Genomic DNA, 21,526 nt, shown 5'->3' with positions numbered 1-21,526 from the left:
ATCGCCTTAATGTGGTCAAAATTTGTTTTCTCAAACTGGCTGATGAAGGTTTGACAGATGTTTTTATCCAGGCTTTGGATTTCTACAAGCACGTGTGTCGACTGTATTCAAAAAGTCATGTTTATAGTGTAATGTCTATACTGATTTTCATAAATAAAATATCTCAATAAATAAAATAAAAAATAACACTGAAACTAATAAAAACTAAACGTTTTAAAAAATTGAAAATAGAACTGAAACAAGAAACTCTGGCAACTAACTAAAATTAAACTGAATTGAAAACAAAGACCTGTATTCTTTGCTCTCATTGGTAGTTACTTCAGTCACATGCATGAAAATTTAGAAAAGTTTATCTCAGGTCCCGCCCACTTCCTGTTGCTGCGGCCTGTAATTGTTTGACGCTGCTGAATGACATTCACTTTTTACGGTAGGTGGTTGCCACATCGTTGTGGATCCCTTACAGTGTGTACATAGCTTAACTTTCTTTTTGATGTAAACTTCATCCATTATCTTTCATTTATGTGTAGAGTGATTTGTCAGAGTTATAGAATCACACATATACCTGCTTAATTACAGAATGCACAATTTTTTTGCACGAAAACTTAACAACGTTGTAATATTCAGATACTTTGCTTTTACACAAATGAAAAACCTGTTTGTGCTCTTGCTTTGGCAGCACTCAGAGTTTGTGCATCACATGGCATACATTGTGTTAACTTTGCTTATGAGTTATGACTTCTTTTTTAAATTTAGCACAAGCTATGTTTAGCTTATGTATAATTTAAGAAACCCCCTCTGTGCAAAGCCTCAAATTGTAGCAGATGATTGCCATCATATCTCCAAGCTCCAAAAATTGTATTTGGGAAAGCAACGTTTGTCTTTATGGTATGAATAAACACAAGATGTTTAAGCTTTTGAAATAAATAGTGTGTCTTTTGCTTTGTAGCCAGAGGAGAAGAATAAATTTGATGGGATTTTTGAAAGTCTGGTTCCAGTCAACGGCCTGCTGTCAGGAGAGAAAGTCCGCCCAGTCTTAATCAACTCCAAGCTACCTCTGGATGTCCTTGGGAAGGTATTTAGTCCAATTAGGATTTTTGTTTTGGACTTAAGAAGAAGCCCAAGGATGCGTAAACATGGCGTTTTGGTTTGTGTTGAAGCTTTAAAATACTGAAGGCAGAATGTAATGGGTTTTCTTTCAGAAACATTCAGTTATATGAATGTAAACGGTAAATGCACTGGGTCTTAAGTAGCACTTTTCTACTTTACCTGTGCACTCAAAGCTTCACACCCACTCATACAAGTACTGTTTTTTTCTAAGTAAGTGCTTTCTATCTAACATTCATGCATCGGAGAGCCACTTGTATTATTTGGCATGCAGACTGGGAGCAGCCAAGAACCAAACCACCAACCTTCTGATTAGTAGTTGACCTGCTCTATCTCCCAAGTGACAGGCACCCGATAATGTCATGAACTGTTAGAAAATAGTATTTTTTCTGAAGAAATTGAATGTATTGTACTTTAGTTACCTTTTCATTTATCATTGGTCATCTCACTAATCGTGTTTATTTCTTACTGTTAGGTTTGGGACCTGAGTGACATAGACAAGGATGGCCATCTAGACAAAGATGAGTTTGCAGTGGTGAGTGATACTCATCTGATTAACATTGATATGCAAAAGTTTGACCGACAATATCTGTTTCTTTGAAACGTTATGTGAATATAACAAATACTTATCTCCGCAATGGTTAAAATTAACGCTCAAACTGTATTACAAATATCTTGAGAAAGAATACAGTACTTTTTAACCTTTTCAGCTGAAAAAGTAGTTTTTAAACTTTTTTGCACATTTATCACATTTAAATATTAGACAATGATAACCCAAGTAAATACAAAATGATAAGAAGAGAAGGGTAAGAGATCACTGCTTCTCTAGTTTCAAGTAATGTGAATGACTGGTTAACAGGAATTCTGGAGATCAAGTTCATGACTGGCAAGAGAGAACTGTTTGTAGGGTTGCTTGAAAGAAAACTCAAACCCCATGTTTGACTGTAGGGATCGTGCACATATGATGAACACAAATAATTTAGTTTTAGGAAAGAAGAGAACAGAATTTTGACTCAAGGTACAAAAAGCTCTCGTGCTGTGTGACTGTCTCTAGCTGGAAATACAGTGGGGCAAAAAAGTATTTAGTCAGCCACCGATTGTGCAAGTTCCCCCACTTAAAATGATGACAGAGGTCAGTAATTTGCACCAGAGGTACACTTCAACTGTGAGAGACAGAATGTGAAAAAAAAAAATCCATGAATTCACATGGTAGGATTTGTAAAGAATTTATTCGTAAATTATGGTGGAAAATAAGTATTTGGTCACCTCAAACAAGGAAAATCTCTGGCTCTCACAGACCTGTAACGTCTTCTGTAAGAAGCTTTTCTGTCCCCCACTCGTTACCTGTATGAATGGCACCTGTTTGAACTCATCATCTGTATAAAAGACACCTGTCCACAGCCTCAAACAGTCAGACTCCAAACTCCGCCATGGCCAAGACCAAAGAGCTTTCGAAGGACACCAGGAAAAGTATTGTAGACCTGCACCAGACTGGGAAGAGTGAATCTACAATAGGCAAGCAGCTTGGTGTGAAAAAATCAACTGTGGGAGCAATCATCAGAAAATGGAAGACATACAAGACCACTGATAATCTCCCTCGATCTGGGGCTCCACGCAAGATCTCATCCCGTGGGGTCAAAATGATCATGAGAACGGTGAGCAAAGATCCCGGAACCACACGGGGGGACCTGGTGAATGACCTGCAGAGAGCTGGGACCAAAGTAACAAAGGTCACCATCAGTAACACACTACAACGGCAGGGAATCAAATCCCGCAGTGCCAGACGTGTTCCTCTGCTGAAGCCAGTGCATGTCCAGGCCCGTCTGAAGTTTGCCAGAGAGCACATGGATGATACAGCAGAGGATTGGGAGAATGTCATGTGGTCAGATGAAACCAAAGTAGAACTTTTTGGTATAAACTCAACTCGTCGTGTTTGGAGGAAGAAGAATACTGAGTTGCATCCCAAGAACACCATACCTACTGTGAAGCATGGGGGTGGAAACATCATGCTTTGGGGCTGTTTGTCTGCCAAGGGGACAGGACGACTGATCCGTGTTAAGGACAGAATGAATGGGGCCATGTATCGTGAGATTTTGAGCCAAAACCTCCTTCCATCAGTGAGAACTTTGAAGATGAAACGAGGCTGGGTCTTCCAACATGACAATGATCCAAAACACACCGCCCGGGCAACAAAGGAGTGGCTCCGTAAGAAGCATTTGAAAGTCCTGGAGTGGCCTAGCCAGTCTCCAGACCTCAACCCCATAGAAAATCTGTGGCGGGAGTTGAAAGTCCGTGTTGCTCGGCGACAGCCCCAAAACATCACTGCTCTCGAGAAGATCTGCATGGAGGAATGGGCCAAAATACCAGCTACTGTGTGTGCAAACCTGGTAAAGACCTATAGTAAACGTTTGACCTCTGTTATTGCCAACAAAGGTTATGTTACAAAGTATTGAGTTGTATTTTTGTTATTGACCAAATACTTATTTTCCACCCTGATTTACGAATAAATTCTTTACAAATCCTACCATGTGGATTCATGGATTTTTTTTTTTTCACATTCTGTCTCTCACAGTTGAAGTGTACCTCTGGTGCAAATTACTGACCTCTGTCATCATTTTAGGTGGGGCAACTTGCACAATCGGTGGCTGACTAAATACTTTTTTGCCCCACTGTAACTGTGCGTGCCTACAAGCCAGTGTTTCAACAGATGGAAAAAATGGTCATGTCTCAGCTTTAATAACAAGATAAATGAATTATGAGTATAAGTAGAGAAAGAACTGATTGTGTTTTTTCATTATTACCCAATAGACAAAAGATTTAATGTGAATCAGGTGAACAAGAATTGAGTATTGCCACTGATGAAGTCAATCAAGCACCTTGAGGTGACTGTTGCTGTTTGTTGTATAGATAAAATTGAATTAATTCTGAATCTAATGAGGCTTTCATGTTTGGACTTTTGGCAAAATAACAGGTTTGGGACATAACTCATTTCATTCAGGAGTATGTGAACCAGTAAATATGTAGTATTAGCTTGATATTCTCTCCTAGGCCATGCACCTGGTGTACCGGGCCTTGGAAAAAGAGCCTGTTCCTGCACTCCTCCCCTCTGCTCTCATCCCTCCATCTAAGAGGAAGAAGAGTCTCAGCTCTGTGGCCAGCTCTTTACCTGGACTGCCTGCAAGCCCTCCTCCACCTAAAGATTCTCTACGTTCCACACCCTCCCACGGCAGCATGAACTCGCTCAACAGCACTGGCAGCCTGTCACCCAAACACACACTCAAGTCTGGACAGGTAATAAACATTCTAAAAAATTTAAGGGGACACCAAGTCATTCCCATGCTAGCCAAGAGAAATAATCTCTCCAATTACTCCTGGTTTAGTCCCAGGGCCTCATTTCTGTCACTTGTATTTCACTACCCATAGCCTGTGACCATAGGTGAGGAACGTAGTCTGACTGGTAAATCAGCAGCTTCACTTTTCTCTCATTATCACAACAGATCGGCTATGCTAAAATTGTTAATTCATATTTTCCACCATCATTGTGCACCAAGTAGCCTAGAATTACAAAGGATACTATTAAAAAGGATTTGAAAAGGGTCAAATCCTTGATTAGGAAAATGAATTCAAACAGGTAGAAACGTATACATTTGTTTGTTACCTGTTGAAGTTTTGGGGCCAGGATTCAGGTTCTTGGCCTGCTTAGCGTTAGCATGCTGTCTGTGCAGATACTTGCGAAGAGCCAAAGTTGTGTTGCCATAATGATGCAGCTGCTTTTGTTATTGATGGAGTTTATTCTTTACCATCCTGCTCTCGCCCTGAGACATCAAGTCTCAGTTGTTAACTTAAGTTGAACTTGAACAAGTCTTGATGTAAACAGTGAATCGTTTAGCAGAACGAATTTCAAATTAAATCTATTAAAACTCTCGGATAAGTTTGAGATTTGGTGACAGTCTGAGGACAACTTTACTAAAATTCTTGTGAATGCAGGTTGATGTGTTTAAGTAGACCCTTTAAAAAGTAACAGGCAGTTACTGTTTGGTCAAGTATACTGTCATAACAATGCAGGTAAGGCTACATTACTTTTTTCTTTCCTGAGCCATTATTTTATATTCTCATGCACTCAAACTGTGATGATTCCAGTCAAACTCCCTATAGAGACCTAAAGAGTTGGAGCTCTCTAAGTCTCTGTAGGTTCATTTCTCTGATGTGCAATGCTTATGTATGTATGTATGTATGCATGTATGTATTATGTAAAGTGATCTCCTGAAAAGAATGAGAACCATAGTTAATCATACATGCAAAAGTTGCAAGTCTAGGTAAATGATTTGCAGATAGTTTTAACAGGGTTGATTCAGAGTCAAAAATAAAAAAATGACATAGTGTGAGTCTTTGTCTCTTTCAGCATTCGGTGAACTGGGTGGTCCCTGTGTCAGAGCGTGGCCGCTATGACGATATCTTCCTGAAGACGGATGCTGACATGGATGGTTTTGTCAGTGGACAGGAAGTAAAGGAGATCTTCATGCAATCTGGACTTTCTCAGACTCTTCTTGCCCATATATGGTAGGAACTCAACCACAATTCTTCTCAGTTTTCTGCAGACACTAATATTCATCATTTCTATTAATTAGCAGTGCAATAATTGATACGTTTAAAAAAACAAAAACTGAATTTTATATTTAAAACGTCAATTGCAATTGGTGATGCAAAATGTTTGAAAATGTTGGCAGTCCATTATGAGAGATATAAATACAGTACTGTGAAAAATTGTTTTTTGCATATTTGTCTTGGTTGATTTAGATCATCAAATAAAATGTAATAACTAGAGTAAAGAAGAAATGCAGTTTTTAAATAATGACTATATTCATTCAGGTAAACAAGACCTACCGGAATCATACATTTTGGTTTACACACATTGCTGTGTTTTTAAAAAAGCATTTGGGAAAATTCTGACAAATACTTTATAGATGAGCTATTGTCTTCATCTTTAAGGCCTTAGACTGAGGTAATCAGAGATATGGCAAACACCAGGGTAACGAGACACAGATTAAGCAAAGATAGAGGAAACGAAGAGTCAACAGATAAGGGGAACACAGGAGGCAGGAAAGATGAGATTTAGGGAATTAACTATAAACAGTTAGCGATAATAACAAATTACAAATGGTGGAGACATAACAAAAACTGAGAATAAAACAAAGAGGAGAAATATCCTAGGATAGAAAACTCAAAATTACCAAAACAAAGAACAAACTATTCAGAAACACACAATAATCATAAACAGAACTAAAAAAAAATCTAATCCAGAGTACTGGGTCATACACGCCAAACCATGATTAAAAAAAAACAAAAAAAACAAAAACGCCAGAAAACTCTCTCATGTGCCTGAATTAAGATTAAAATAATTCTGCCAAGAAGAGCTGCCAAAATTCCTCCACAGCAGATTCCAGGACCAGAAAAAAGAGCTCCGCAGATATTGCCACTTATCACAAATCCTTGATTGAAGTTTTTGCTAACAAGAAGGACACATCCAGTTGTTAGTTTGCTGAGATATTACTGGGTGAAAATCATTATAGTACCATAGCTCTGCCCAAAAAATGTGCCAAACGTGACATTGAAAAATGAACTTGGAGCTGCTTTATTTTGTTTCTATTAGACTTGATATGGTTCATTTCCTTTGTATTTTTATTAGACCGAATCTTTGCAATATAAAAGCTGAGGTTAACTGAATGAACTGAATGTGTCTCTGTCGATTATGTTGTTTCTCGCAGGGCTTTAGCAGATACAAGACAGATAGGCAAGCTGACCAGGGAGCAGTTTGCCCTCTCCATGCATCTTATCCAGCAGAAAGTCAGTAAGGGCATTGATCCTCCACAATCCCTGACTGCTGATATGATTCCACCTTCTGAAAGAAGCACTCCACTACCAGTAAGTAGCATCATCAAAGCTGTTAAAGGTGTGCTAATGTCGACATATTCACATCCCCAGCTTGCATGATATAGTATTGGCTGTCACAGTGAGACCTACATTGTACCTCACCTGTTTTAATTCACAATAAAACATAAAAACTAGTGCTGTCAGTGCACTATCGTTAAAATGACGTTAACGCCATAACCGCATTAACGCGGCAAATCCCCGTTAGTGAGTTAACGCGGATCGCCCCGTGCGTGGGGCTGCACGACGCTAACACGTTAACAAGATAATGCGTTAGCCCGTTAGCGTTTGTTGCTCCCATGCCAACTTTGTTGAGACATGCTGCTGCCATCAAATTCAAAGTGAGCTAATATTAACATTTTCTTAGTTTAAACATTAGACATGTTTTATGAGTATCTTTGTGAATAAAATGTAAGTTTATGAGTTTCAAGTTTGTTGAGTTTATTATTATATTATATACATTTTACAATGACCTGTAGCCTAAAGCCTAGTTGTTGTTTTTTTAATCAAAATGTGCTTTTGTCATCACTGTTAAGCCATGATTATTTCTTCTCTGGTGGGACATAATGTAATCAAAGTCCCTCTTGTTTAAAAGGTTTTCAAAAGTTTCTGTTTTTACATGGAATAAAGCTACTTTGCTTGCTGTTTTACACCATCATCAGAGAAGTTTGCTGTTTATAAGTATTGCACACGCTGCATCCGCAAAGCCGGCAGCATTGTGGAAGACCCCACGCACCCCTCACACACTCACTCTTCACCCTGCTGCTTTCTTACAAGAGGTACCGGAGCATTTGGGCCCTCACTGCCAGACTGTTTCTTCCCCCAAGCTGTCAGACTCCTGAACACTCAGTGACTGGACTGACACACACACACACACACATTTCACTGGTTGAAATGACAATAAAACCTCTTGACTTTTACACCATCATCAGAGACGTGATGCTGTTTTTCACCACCACCTTCTCTGTGGTTTCAGAGTATGTCAGGATACATTACTCCAGTGGGATCTGAGATGGCTGCTCTGTCAGAAATGAGGCGGGTGAGTCAGTTGTTCTTTACTTCCCTATTCTTCTCTTTCTCAGGCTGCAAGGTGTACATATTTCCCGCTACATGTGTTATCTTGGGAGTGGAAAATAACTCAAACGCTGACCCATGTCAAAATAAAATGGAAATGTTGTGAAGGGTTAAATTGGTGAAACCAAAGACATTTACTGCTCACTGTTCTATCCTCTCTTTGCTGCTAACGTTTCTACCTTTCGCCTCTTCCTCCTCTCTTAGGCCATAATGTTCAAGTTGTGGGTAGGTAACATGGGCTTATAACATACTACTTTCTAAATGCTTTCAGCTTTCACTGATTCCTGGAAAGCATTTGCAAGAATTTTTTCTCCATTTCGATACAGTACAGTAAGATTGCCTCACACTGTAAACTGTCTTGATCATGGCAAGATTCAGGATCACTGGATGAAAAATTGGTTCTTTTTTGTTGAGGATGTCTTTTAAGGAAGCTCAAATCTGTTAGTAGCAGTTGTAGTTGTGGTCTTGCAGTAAATAACTCAATTCAGCAATCATCTACTCAGTTGAACGCGCAAAACTAGTTGCAGTATGACAACAAAAACAGATATATGATACAGTTATTTAAACATACAATATACTCACCAAACACTTGGTTAATTACACCTGTTGAACTCTTTGATGACAGACATATGATCAGCCAATCACATGGCAGCAGCTCCGTGCATTTACGCAGTGGCACTTTTTAAGACGTCAAAGTTCAGCTGAGAATCAGAATGGGGAATAAAGGTGATTTAAGTTACCCTGAATGTGGCATTAATTGGCATTGTTTGTGCCAAACTGGCTTGGGTATTTCAGAATCTGCCATTCTACTGATCTAATCTACTTTTCCCACACAACCACTTCTAGGATTTACAAGAAAGAAAAGTAAAGACAAAGAGAAAGTATCTAGTGAGTGTCTGTTCTGTGGCCAGAAATGGCCAACACTGGGGATGTCAGAGGAGAATGGCCAGACTAATAGGAAGGCAACAGTAACTGAGCCTAGCATTCACACAGGGTTACCTAAATTTGACAACACAAGAATGGAACAATGTTACCACGTCTGATGAGTCTCTGTTTCCGCAGCGACATGTGGATGGTAGGGTCAGAATTTGAAATGAACAGCATGACGGTATGGATCCATCCTGCCTTGTGTCAGTGGTTATTACTCACCCCGTCCATTCATTTATGACCACAGTGGATCCGTCTTATGATAGCTGCTACCACCAGAATAACATAACATGTCACAAAGCTCAGATCTTCTAAAACTGGTTTCTTGAACATGACAGGAAGTTAAAGCGAGAACGGGAAATTTGCATCATGACTGTGTAGCAGGCAACTGTGTAATACTGCGATGTCAGTATGGACCAAAATCTCTGGAATGTTCCCAAGACCTTGTTAAATCTGTGCCATGAAGAATTAAGGCAGTTCTGAAAGGGAGAGAACTGGAAACAACAAACTTGAAACTCAAACTTGGAACAGAGATGGAAGAGGGAAACGAAGCGCACAAGAATACACAGTCATGTGGGACGATGTGACAGCAGCAGAGGAAGACAGAGGACTAAATACACAGAGGATAATGAGAAGATGGGAAACACGACTGGAAGTAATCTGACACAACGATGGAGGAAGTAAAAATGAATACACTAAGCACAGGACAAGGGACTATTGAAATAAAAACAAGAGACACACACTAAGATATGGACTTAACACTGGGACTGGGGATCAAACAGACTTGGGAACACAGTCAACCGGAAAGACCGAAAGTAATCAGAAAACAGACACGGGCGAGTAAACAAACATGAAGACGAGGAAGACTAGACATGAAATGTGGAATGCAAGGGAGGGACAGTACCAAAACAAAAGACTAGAACTACAAATGTAACCTTAGCAGGAAATATCTAACTGGACTAGAAATGCAAATGATTAAACCAGAAACCTAAACAATGCCAGAAAAAGCAGAAGAAACAGAAATGCTGTGTCATAGATCCAGCATCACGACAGGTCCACTCAGAAGGATTTTTAATAGAAGAAATGCCAGTCATATCTTTGCAATGAAGACAGGAAATGTGCAGTCTTTTTTTTATAATACTTCACTGAAAGCTTATTTGGTTGTGAAATGTGTGTGATCAGACAACACACATATCTTCCACTCAGCATGTAAGCATAAAAAGGGTAGCATGGTGGCGCATGGTTGCTTCACAGCAAAAAAGTACAGGGTTCTTCCCAAAAGTCCAAAGGCAGTTAGTGCGAGTGTGAGCACGGATGGTCGTCTGTTGTCTGTCTGTGTTAGCTTTGCGACAGACTGGCAAGCTGTCCAGGATGTAACCCGCTTCTCACGGGGTACATCCTGTCTTGATGTTATATTAAATCATGCAGGCACTCTAAAACGTATTTTTTTTTACCAATATTACTCTCCAGAGTCTTTACTAACGATTCTTCATTGTGGTGCTTATCAAAAGCAAGCATAAATGGCAGACAGCGTGGAGAGTAATTATTGGGATGATAATGAATTGAATTGATAGAATTTATTTAAATGCCATAATAACTGTAATAAAAACAAAGATAGCACAATGCTTCCGAGATGCATTTTTTTCATAATAGGTTACACAGACATAAAAGCATTGCAGAATCGTTGTCTTATTTTTATTGCAGGTAACATAACGTTATAGTACCATTAAGTTACTCTGCAATTCCCAAAGCTAGAGAGAAAAATACTGGAAGCTTGTTGTAGACCAATATAGATTTTTTTTAAAGGTGAGGTGAAGATAAAATTGAAAAGTCCTGAATCTTTCCTGTCCTTTGCAGGTTGTCATTGGTGGTGACACCTCCCTCACATGTTGGTGATAGACATAGCCCCACCTCCGTGCTGCTCCTCTTCTTGACCTTCAGTTTTTCTCCTATCCGTTTTTACCTCTTTCTCCTTCCATTGGCCTATTCTGCCATGGCTCATTTGGTGCCATTTCATCATCCTACTTCATCGTGTTTGTTGAGACAACTTGACCGTCTCTTATTTTGTCCTTTTTTGCTGTTTTTTACAGGACAGCTCTAGTTCAGTGGGTTCAGGAGAGTTCACTGGCATCAAGGAGTTGGATGACATCAGCCAGGAGATCGCTCAGCTGCAAAGGTAACAAACAGGGTCATCAACAGTACCAAAATTGCAGTACCAAAAAAGCTCCATCACTAATCCACTGTTAACATTAATATCAAGACTTCTAATTCATTTCAGTTCCATCCATTGGTATAATCATAATAACACATAGAACAGTGTTCTACCTTTTCTGTCACCGTTCTATCCTGTCAAAATAATGTTGGAAGTAACAACAAGACATCTTTTAACTATATTTTTATGCAGCAGCATTCTCATTTCCAAAGTTACTTTTATTGTGGCCAGTTTTAGAATTTGAACCATGTCTATAACCCACAGGCAGAGCTTGCTAAATGGTGGGGTGGGGTGCAAATACGCTTTTAGAGACTGCATCCTTAGTCTCTTTAGACTGTTTTCTATCTGTATACATATTTATGTCAAAGGTCACCTGCGAGAAAAAAACATAATCAAAGCCAAATTTCATACGTGCAGGTATTCATTGTCACTTGTGTAAATAAATCCATTACTCATAAATTCATCATATTGTGCATGTAGTACTCAGCAGCCATGTGCACAAAGAAGCCATCACGCATGTGAGTGTCTGCTTTGCAATTTCTGCAGCACATTCACACTCTTGAAGGTAACTCTTCACTCAAAGCTGAATTATTTTTGCTTAAAGCAATCTTGCTTTTGACAGTGGAAGGCAGGACCCAAAGGAAGAGGAGTCCTGGTGTGAATCTTAATTGCCCCTTGGGGAATAAAGTGTCTCTGGTTCTGATTCTGATTGGTCACTTTCAAAGCATTGCCACCACAGCCTTTGTGATAGAGTTGCTCAGTTTACTGCATGACACCAAGTTACACTGAGGCAACAGCATGCACTATATTGCTAAAAGTATTCCTTCACCAATCCAATTCAGGTGTTCCAATCACTTCCATGGGCACAGGTGTTTAAAATCAACCACCTAGGCATACAGATGGTTTCTACGAACATTTGTGAAAGGTTTGCTCTCAGGATCTCAGTGAAGTTCAGGTGATGGGATGCTACCTGTGTCCAGTTGTGAAATTTCTTCGCTAATAAATACTCCACAGTCAACTATTAGTGGTATTATAACAAAGTGGGAGCAGTTGGGAATGCCTGCAACTCACGCTAATTTTTCATGGTTTGTGGTAATCTTTGTGCTAGTTAACACATGGTTTCATTTTACTTATGTCTGTTGTTGATCAGTCATTCTGGTCTTCTACCCTTGACCTGAAATGACAGGGAAATGCCACACATCAATATCTATTGTTGTTTAAGGATTAGTATTCATAAAGAAACCAGCAAGAACAGTATTAAAGAATTGAGAAAATCTTGGTAGGTACCTAGATGTACTTTAAATGCAGGGAAACAGGGATGAAAACTGTGTGCATGTTTTATGTTACAAATAACATGAATAAACAGGCTACCAAAATTGTGTAGCCCACATGGTGTAATGTTGATTATCAGCTGTTCACGGTTGTGGAAGAAGTTTTCAATCCTAAATCCTATACATGTATAGAAGTAGAAATACTACAATATATGTACATTCTGTGAAAATAAACTTTTACTAAAGTAGAAGTACAAATGTTCTACGTTAAAATATCCTTTAAAGTCTAAATAATTGTTGAGTCATTAAAGTGTACACCACACGCTAGTACAAGCTGTCTTATATTTGGTTTATTTTATATGTAATTTAATAGAGTTAAAGCTTTAAATGGACGTGAAAGTCACATATTTGCCTTTGTATAGTCTTATTATTATTCTGTGAATAAATCAAAAATCACTATGAGAGAATCGATCTGTGCTACACGTCAGTAAGTACTTGTCTTGATTTGTTGACTTGAATGAATGAAGTTTGCCAGTTTAACTACAGCTGTAATTTCTACTGTGTGCTGTTGGATGAACTGACTTATCAGTGGCTTCTGAAAGCTTTCCCTTTTAGTGATGGTTCAATTACATGTGTTTGCTGCAGACTAATCAACTTTTTGTTTGCAAGTTTATATGTCTTTATTTTGTGCAGCATCCTGATTCTCATTAAGAGTGTTCTTTTTATTTATTTGTTTTTAATGGTCACAAAAGGTATATAATAGTGTACAATAGACTAATGGGACAGGAGTGCAGAGTATTCTGAGCTTGACTTATAGTCCCAGGGTTTTTAAGATTACTTGAGCATTAAAGTAGTCTTCAGTAGACAGATTTCATTACTGCTTTACAGCAAAAGATAACTGTAATAGTAAATAATGCATGCTGCACACACAGGATAATTTGGTTTAAACCAGTAAATAGCACCTGTCCATTACTGAGACTGTGATTTAGTCATATTAAGGCCCCTCGTTCTTAGGGCTCTGCCTTACAAACTGTCAGTTCAGGTTAATTCAAGCGAGCAAGTTATGAGACCATGAATTTGCTGCAGTGCTTGCAAAGTAGACACTGTTACGCACAATGGCTTCGTTGTGCATGTGGCTGCTGAGATCTATGCACATGGGTTGTTGAATTTACTTTAATTTGCTTGTGATTATGTTTCCCCTCATGTGTGACTTTTGACATAAACATAATTACACAGATCTGCTTTTCATTAGTTCACCCACCTGCTTATCCACCCATCCATCTATCCATCCATCCATCCATCCATCCATGCATCCATCCATCCATGCATCCATCTACCTACTTAGCCACCCAGTCAGCCAAACACACAGCTATCCACTCTTCCTTTGATGCATGTATTTTATCAAATTTTTTGTTTGTTCACTACTTATTCACTATGCTGCGTCAGCACTCTTGCCTATACCCAGTGGAATACTCTCAGGTAACAAACTGGCTACTTATTACTAAATATACTAAAATGGACTTGCATTCAAATGACACAGAGTGAGCAGTGTCTATCTTACCTATCTTTTTGTTGTGTAATGTTTAAATACTGCTCAAAAACATATTAAAAACCCCACAGAATATAGCATCAGTGCAATTAAATTTCTGGTTAATTGATCTGGTGAGTTAAGCAGCAGAGGTTGGTTGTTAATCAGTTTCAGCTGCTTTGGTGTTAATGAAATTAATAACAGGTGCACTAGAGGGGCAAAACAGGAGTGGTTTTACAGGTAGAGACCACTGAGATTTTTTTTTCTTTATGTTTTCTGAATGTTTTTTCACTAGTTATGCATTTGCCTAGGGACAGGGTCACAACTGATACCATGAGGCAATACCTGGTCGCTATAGAGGTTTCACAGGTAGTCCAACTCCTCCATGATGGCACACCAATATGAGCCCTTCTCAGAAGGTTTGCTATGTTTCCCAGCACAGTTCCAGGAACATGGAGAGGATTCTAGATGGTAGGCAGTTACTCTAGGAAAGCTGGACGGGCTTAAAGAAGGTCCTTAACCCATCAGCAGGACTGGCGTTTGCTCCCTTGTGCAAGGAGGAACAGGATGAGCCCTACAAAATGACTGGTGTGAATATCTCTGACCACACAATCAGAAACGGGCATCAATACAATAGCTGTAGGCCCTATACTGCCCAGCACCACGGAGCCCGAAGAGCATTTTCCACAGAATACCAGAATTGCAGGTCCACCACTGACGTCCGATGTTTTTCATAGATGTGAGCAGGTTTAATTTAGGAGTAGGTCAACAATGGTGATGAGAGGCATGTCCAGTTCAGCTCAATTCAGTTTTATTTATGTGTTGCCAACTCACAACAAAATTTGCCTTAAGGCACTTTATATTGTAAAGTAAAGACCCAACAATAATACAAAGTAAACAGAGAAAACCCCAACAATGACCCCCTCTGAGCAAGCACTTTGGTGACAGTCGGATAGAAAAACCCCTTATAAAAGGAAGAACCATCTGCTGCGACTGGTTGGGGTTAGGGGAAGAAGGCAGGTCAAAGACACACTGTGTAAGAGAGCCAGACATTAATAATAACTAATAATTAAATGCAGAGAGCTGTTTAAACACATAGTAAGTGAAAAAAAAAAAGTGTGAAGAGGAAACACTCCCCCAGCAGCAAAACTCAGTGCCTCATGGGAATCCCCCAGCAGCCTCCTAGAGCTATTGCAACCTAAGGGAAGTATCAAGGTCACATGATCCAGCCCTAACGGTATTCTTTATCTAAAAGGAAAGTTTTAAGCCTAATCTTAAAAGTAGTGAGGATGTCTTCCCTCCAAATCCAAACTGGAAGCTGGTTCCACAGGACAGGGGCCTGAAAGCTGAAGGCTCTGCGTCCCATTCTACATTTAAATACTCTAGAAAGCCTGCAGTCTAAGTGCAAAATCTATCCATGGAGGGACGCATAGACCTCTACAGGCTAGGCAACAGCACCCTGACTACCATTACTCATCAGTAGGAAATCCTTTGATCCATTATCAGACATGGTATAGTGGGTCCGTGGCTCCTCATGGTGCCTGACAATGCCCGGCCTCATGTAACAACACATTGGCCTGACCTGAATCCATTGCCAGACATAGATGTGCTTATTTTGTTTTGGGAAATAAAAATACCTTTTATATGATTCTTCTGTCAAGTTGCACACAAAGTTTTTTTTAAAATTGGCACCAGTGAAATACACTTTTCATTTATTTATTCTTATTCTGTAATTATTTTATATACATATTATAAACCTTTAAAATAAGAAAATCAATGTGCCTGTGTTTGTGTGAATGTTTCTGGTTTTGTCCAGGGAGAAGTACACTCTTGAGCAGGACATCAGGGAAGCAGAGGAGGCTATCAGACATAAGAGTGCCGAGGTGCAGGTGAGGACAGCTTGTTTTTTGTCAGTTGGTAGCAACTGGATGTGGACTCAACATAAAATTGAGACACTCTGTCCTTGATGTACGTGTATAATACTCAGCCACCGTTCATTTCTTTATATTGTAATATGTTTTATTTATTTTTTTAAATTGGCCTTGAGCAGTACTTGTATAGGCTTTCTCAAGGCCTTTTAAAGTTTTTCTTTGAACATTGACTGCATTTTTACTCATTTTCAGTACAGTTCTTGACCATTTTCAGGGGAATATTTATTTTTATTTGTTCAGCCACTTAACACTGAACTATGAGTCATTCAAGGATTAAAAAAAAAGCACCTAACTAAAGGAACCAATTTTAAATTGTATCTGTAGGTACTTTGTTACTATCAGTTTGTTACGAAGAGAAATAATTTGTTCCCATGTTATTAGGTGAATCTACAAAATGTCCAAAAACAACACAGTTTAACATGTGTAGAATTGTAATTTTGAACTAACAAGGTGGTTCCCAAAGAGCTGTTAGCCTCAGAATCAGCTTTATTGATCAAGTGTGTGTATATATACAATATATGAGGGTTTGTGGTTTTTTCAATACTGTGACACCAACCTTCATTTATATAGAAGCACATTCTCCCTCTCCTAGCTTTCCCAGAAAGATCTCTATTGCAATCCACTCAGAGAAATTTGAAGCCCAGCAAATATAATGAGGTATCAGGGAATGTGTTCACCCAGCCCAGTTTTGTTGAAGTACAGGGCAGCATATCTGGAATTCAATTCAGTTCAGTTCAATTCAATTCAATTTTATTTATATAGCGCCAAATCACAACAACAGTTGTTATTGTCTATCAGGAAATGCAGAATGACCTGGACAGAGAGACAACCAGCCTGCAGGAGTTAGAAGCTCAGAAACAAGATGCCCAGGACCGGCTGGAGGAGATGGACCAGCAGAAACACAAATTAGAAGACATGTTGAATGAAGTCCGGATTAAGTGCCAGGAAGAGTCTCAGATGGTAAGAGAGAGAGAGAAGGATGCTGATAATGTAGAAGTTTCCCCTTTGTGGAGTACTGCCTCAGTTATTCTACAACAATCACAGAATCAAAATACCTGAAAATTAATGTATTCATTTTCTAATATGCTGTTTTCAGTGTTTGTTTGTTGAAGTCAAAATTACCTTGAGATAACTAGCATGATGCAAAATAGAAGAAAAGAAGAAATCAAACAGATTAATGTAAAATAATTAGCAACGAGCACAGAGTGGTCTCTTGGCAGGTTTTAACCTCTGACCCAATTCTTTATGCCACCGTTTTCTGCCTTCAGATCTCAAGCCTCCAGACTCAAATCCACTCCCAGGAGTCAGACTTGCTAAACCAGGAAGAAGAGTTGAGCCGGGCCAAGGCTGACCTGGGCCGGCTGCAACAAGAGGAGAATCAGCTGGAGCAAAGCCTGGCCGCAGGCAAGATTCAACTAGAGACCATCATCAAGTCTCTGAAAGCAACCCAGGATGAGATCAACCAGGTAGGGCATAGGTCCTGTTAATGTGTATGTCTAAAGAATGTCAACAGGGGGCACCACCAGAATGTTTAATCCATTTCTTTATCTTGTCAATTAAGTCAGAGGAACCAATTGTGTATGTTTGTCTCAGCTGCTGTGGTGTGGTGTGTCTTCTGTTTCCTGCCAGCCACTGTGCGCACACACACACACACACACACACACACACACACACACACACACACACACACACACACACACACACACACACACAGTGCAGTTTCCATTATTGTTTTATAACATCCACAAGTTGATGTTGAATTCAGTTCTTGTATTATATTTGTACAATTTCAGTGGAAACCTTTTTTTTGCTCTAAGCAGTGTTTTTCATAGCTATGCCAAAAAACATTATTTCTGTGCTGTGCTTGTGTGTGTGTGTGTGTGTGTGTGTGTGTGTGTGTGTGTGTGTGTGTGTGTGTGTGTGTGTGTGTGTGTGTGTGTGTAATAGACAATGCCTTTCATCTTGGCCAAACTGTCTCGTAATGAGGAAAACATATTTAAGACAAAAAAAGCTTTTTGAAACCAGCTTAAAGAAACTGATCAGTGTTTCCTGGAAGCAAACTTTCAGTAATTTCTATTCATTTTAAATTAACTCAACTTATTGCACTTTTACTGTATGATTTAAATGAGAATTTCACACAGAGGAACATGTTATACCAGTGTCACACCAGCCCAGTGTCACTGGAAATGTTCTGGAAATGTTGTTGTTTTTAACGGTTTGCTTGTATGTATACCTTGCAGGCTCGCAGCAAGCTGTCACAGATTCAAGATAGTCAACAGGAAGTGTCTAAAAGCATTGAGCAGTACAACAGCACCTTGAATGGAAACCATGGAGGCAGCATGACCAACTTGGCTGACATGAGTGAAGGCTTCAGTGACCGAGAGAATGGAGGATTTCCAGCCATGGTGAGAGCAGTACAGGTCAGGATCTTTGATAGAGGTGTGCTTTTATTTTCCAGTGTGCTGTGTAACATTTATTAAGGTCATAGGATTTGGTTTTATAGTCCTGGGTAGACCTGGTGCTAGTTTGTTGTGCCCGATCGTTGTTACCTTTTTCATTTGTGAAGTTCCATATTCACAATTGTAGTGTGGATTTCTTTTTAATTCTTTTTAACTCATCTTGTATGCCATCACAAGTATTTAAGCAAACTTCATTCATATGCCTTCTTAAATTTTACATGACCTTCTATTAAATGCATATGCAACCAAGTGTTATATTGTTTTTGACAAGCAAAGATACAGCTTGTGTGACAGAACGCATAAAGCTGTAGTGAATCTGATCCCATGGATGTATATGTTATGATATGTGCTCACATTACTCGTACAAATACAACAAATGAAATAAAACCTATACATATCATGCATACATATCTAAATATTCTGTTTGTCCACAGCAGAAGAGATGATAAAAGCTTCTGTTCTCTCTCTCTCTCTTTGGCTTTCTCATTTCCACAGGAGGACCCATTCAAAGTGAAGCCATCTGTGTTTAACAGTCAACCTCAGGGGCTTCCCACTGACCCCTTCCAGTCTGAAGACCCCTTCAAAACAGACCCATTCAAAGGTTGTCATCCCCCTTAACTTTCACTGCATCACCATCTCTAAGTGTTCCTCTTAATCTTTTAATACAAGTGGCTTATTCCTCTCCTCTGCTATCCTCTCCTCTCTTTACTGCACTGCATGTTGGGAGTATGGGTGAATGAGTGTCTAAAGATGATTGATGAGTGTGTGGATCACGCCAAATCACAACAACAGTCTCCTCAAGGCATTTTAGATTGTAAGGTGGACCCTACAGTAATACCGACATGAGACTACAACACATAGTCTCTTTTAATATAGGCATTTATGTATTGGAGTGACCCATTACAATATTTTTTAAAGTTAAGTACAACAATGGTTTATACACCATGTAAACCGGATAACTTTTGACTCTGGTGATGAAGTTCATCCAGCCCTCATGAAGATCAAAGTGTGGGCATGGGTTTAGGTGAAGAGTGGCAGGCTGGTGACTGTGGTGAGCAACAACTTGCAGGCTAAACAGCAGGCAACAGTTAGTGCTGTCAACGGCAACCCACAAATATCTCAGCATGATACAGTATAGGCAGCACCTGTCTTTCTGAAAACTGATTTGATAAATGATGTTGTTTGAACATCTGTGGAGTCCCGTGGCAGTGGGCTTTACACCACAGCATCTGGTGATGCAAGGCATGTAAGCTGCTGCTCAGCTTTGAAAATAGATTGCATGAAGCTCTCTATGCACAGTTCTTGATCTGATTTGACGAGTACTTGAAGTTTGGGGGTCTGATGCAACTGACTGCAGAAAGTTGGCAACCTCTGTCTACTATGTGCCTCATCATCCGCTCACCCCGAGTTGCTGACATCCCAATAATAAAACTGACAGTTGACTGTGGAAGTGATAATGATCAATAATCAGTGGCAATGCTGTCAGAGTTGCCATAGAGACCGTGAGCTCAGGTTGAGCGAAAAAAGACTTTATTCTAGTTTCCAGTTTTCCAGCAGTGTTTGTTACTGTAATTGCCATAAAACACGTTACTGGGAAAAAGCTGAGTTTTTAATCAAAGCACCTCTTTGACTGAACATGAATAAAAGCAAACTTTATAGTTGCTCCTTTCATCCACAGTCATGACACAGTCAAGTTACAGAAGTTAAAACAAGAGCACTCAGTTTGTGCAACTCCCCCCAAAGGCCAAGGGCTGTACAAAAACGTAGATGTTTTTATGTTTTTATTACAACATTCTGACGTCAGCCTGTTTGTGTTACAATATGACGATGTCAGCCTTTCATGGCATTACTATGACATCGTAGGGCATTGTATTGAGAAAACAAATAAAACCATCTTTTATGGATATTCTTCCAATTTCACATTGATATACTAGGCCTTGGGGGACATGAGTATCTAGGTTGCCCAAGCATTTGACCTTGACCTTCATAATGATGCCAAAAGAAGGATGTTAGCCAAACTAATGTCCTTTATGTACAGCACCACTCACCCCCTGCACTGTGGAGCAGCTCCTAAAGCAGTAGACTGTTATGGTGTAGGTCTGAGGGCCGTTGTAGGTCCTTCATCCAAACAGCAGATGGACTATACAGTACCCACACAGGATAAATAGTGTTTAAAAATACATGTATTTTGTTTATCCCACTGCATTTTATGTAGATATAAAAATGAAAAATCCTGCTGTATAGTAACCAGGGGTGGTATAGCAACCTGCCCATCACCTGCCCATAGTATCGTATTTTGGGTTTTTAAATTTTTTTAATACAACTCTGATTCACCTTTTCTTCCTGTTCCCTGTGCTGCTGTAACAAGTGAATTTCCCCAGTGCAGAATGTAATAAGGTGGATGTCTATAAATGAATGAATACACATCAAATCTACGTCAACCAGAAGATATAATAATCAGAGGTTTTTGGCTCCTCTTAATGTAAGGAAGCCTCCCAAGAGTACAGAGTAAAAACTACTTTATTTTATACCTTAGTTTAAGTTGTGTGTATGACTTATTTTATTTGGCATTGCTATATTTGTTTATTTTTGCATTTAATGAAATGTTTTCTTCAAAAAACCTGATTCTAATACAAATACAATGAGAGGGTTTTTAATTCTTTTGCTGGATCTTGTATGCAGTCAAATGATTAAAAACACAGAAGTTTCAGAATCCAGCAAGCAGTTCATTTTAAAAGAACTGGTTTTTTTTAATCCTTTGAATATTTATGGTCATTAAGATCCAGCCCTGGTAAGTGGTCTCATCCCTTCTACGCGCTCTTCTCCTCTCTCCTCTTCTCTACTCCTCAATCTGCGTTTACTGCTTTATGTGTATTAAGTTGTCTTCCTCCTAGTAGCTTATATTTTCCAGCTTGAGTTAATTTATGACTGTCTTTTGTCTTCTTCCTGCCTTTCCCTCTTTGCTTGATTCCTCTCCTGTAGGCGACCCTTTTCAGAATGATCCTTTTGCAAAGCAGCCTCCAGTACCCACAGGTATTTACTTCAGGGAAGAAAGGTTAATAATTTTTCTTTTTTGAGAGGTAATTTAATCT

The 21,526-nt window shown here is 39.3% G+C and overlaps 1 protein-coding gene across 7 annotated transcripts in view; it reads left to right on the top strand.

Annotated features, from left to right (window-relative positions):
- eps15l1a (epidermal growth factor receptor pathway substrate 15-like 1a) overlaps nucleotides 1–21,526 on the top strand; it is a 56,672-nt gene that overhangs the window by 9,595 nt on the left and 25,551 nt on the right. For 3 of the 7 annotated variants that reach the window (XM_085386029.1, XM_085386026.1, XM_085386032.1), the window contains exons 7-19: nucleotides 947–1,072; nucleotides 1,580–1,639; nucleotides 4,153–4,395; nucleotides 5,507–5,664; nucleotides 6,870–7,026; nucleotides 8,009–8,071; nucleotides 11,124–11,209; nucleotides 15,861–15,933; nucleotides 16,774–16,935; nucleotides 17,244–17,441; nucleotides 18,216–18,395; nucleotides 18,930–19,035; nucleotides 21,417–21,467. In XM_085386029.1, coding sequence (XP_085242155.1) covers nucleotides 947–1,072; nucleotides 1,580–1,639; nucleotides 4,153–4,395; nucleotides 5,507–5,664; nucleotides 6,870–7,026; nucleotides 8,009–8,071; nucleotides 11,124–11,209; nucleotides 15,861–15,933; nucleotides 16,774–16,935; nucleotides 17,244–17,441; nucleotides 18,216–18,395; nucleotides 18,930–19,035; nucleotides 21,417–21,467 — 1,663 coding nt within the window. The remainder of the gene's footprint in view (nucleotides 1–946; nucleotides 1,073–1,579; nucleotides 1,640–4,152; nucleotides 4,396–5,506; nucleotides 5,665–6,869; nucleotides 7,027–8,008; nucleotides 8,072–11,123; nucleotides 11,210–15,860; nucleotides 15,934–16,773; nucleotides 16,936–17,243; nucleotides 17,442–18,215; nucleotides 18,396–18,929; nucleotides 19,036–21,416; nucleotides 21,468–21,526) is intronic. The other 4 variants (XM_085386028.1, XM_085386033.1, XM_085386031.1 and 1 more) reach the window with 3 other exon arrangements.

Source organism: Rhamphochromis longiceps, linkage group LG17, assembly GCF_057381845.1.
Source record: "Rhamphochromis longiceps isolate RC_006_pf linkage group LG17, R_longiceps_female_GT1.1, whole genome shotgun sequence".
NCBI lineage: Eukaryota > Metazoa > Chordata > Actinopteri > Cichliformes > Cichlidae > Rhamphochromis > Rhamphochromis longiceps.
Note: the sequence above shows the minus strand (reverse complement) of the source record. Positions and strands in the feature narration are given on the sequence as shown.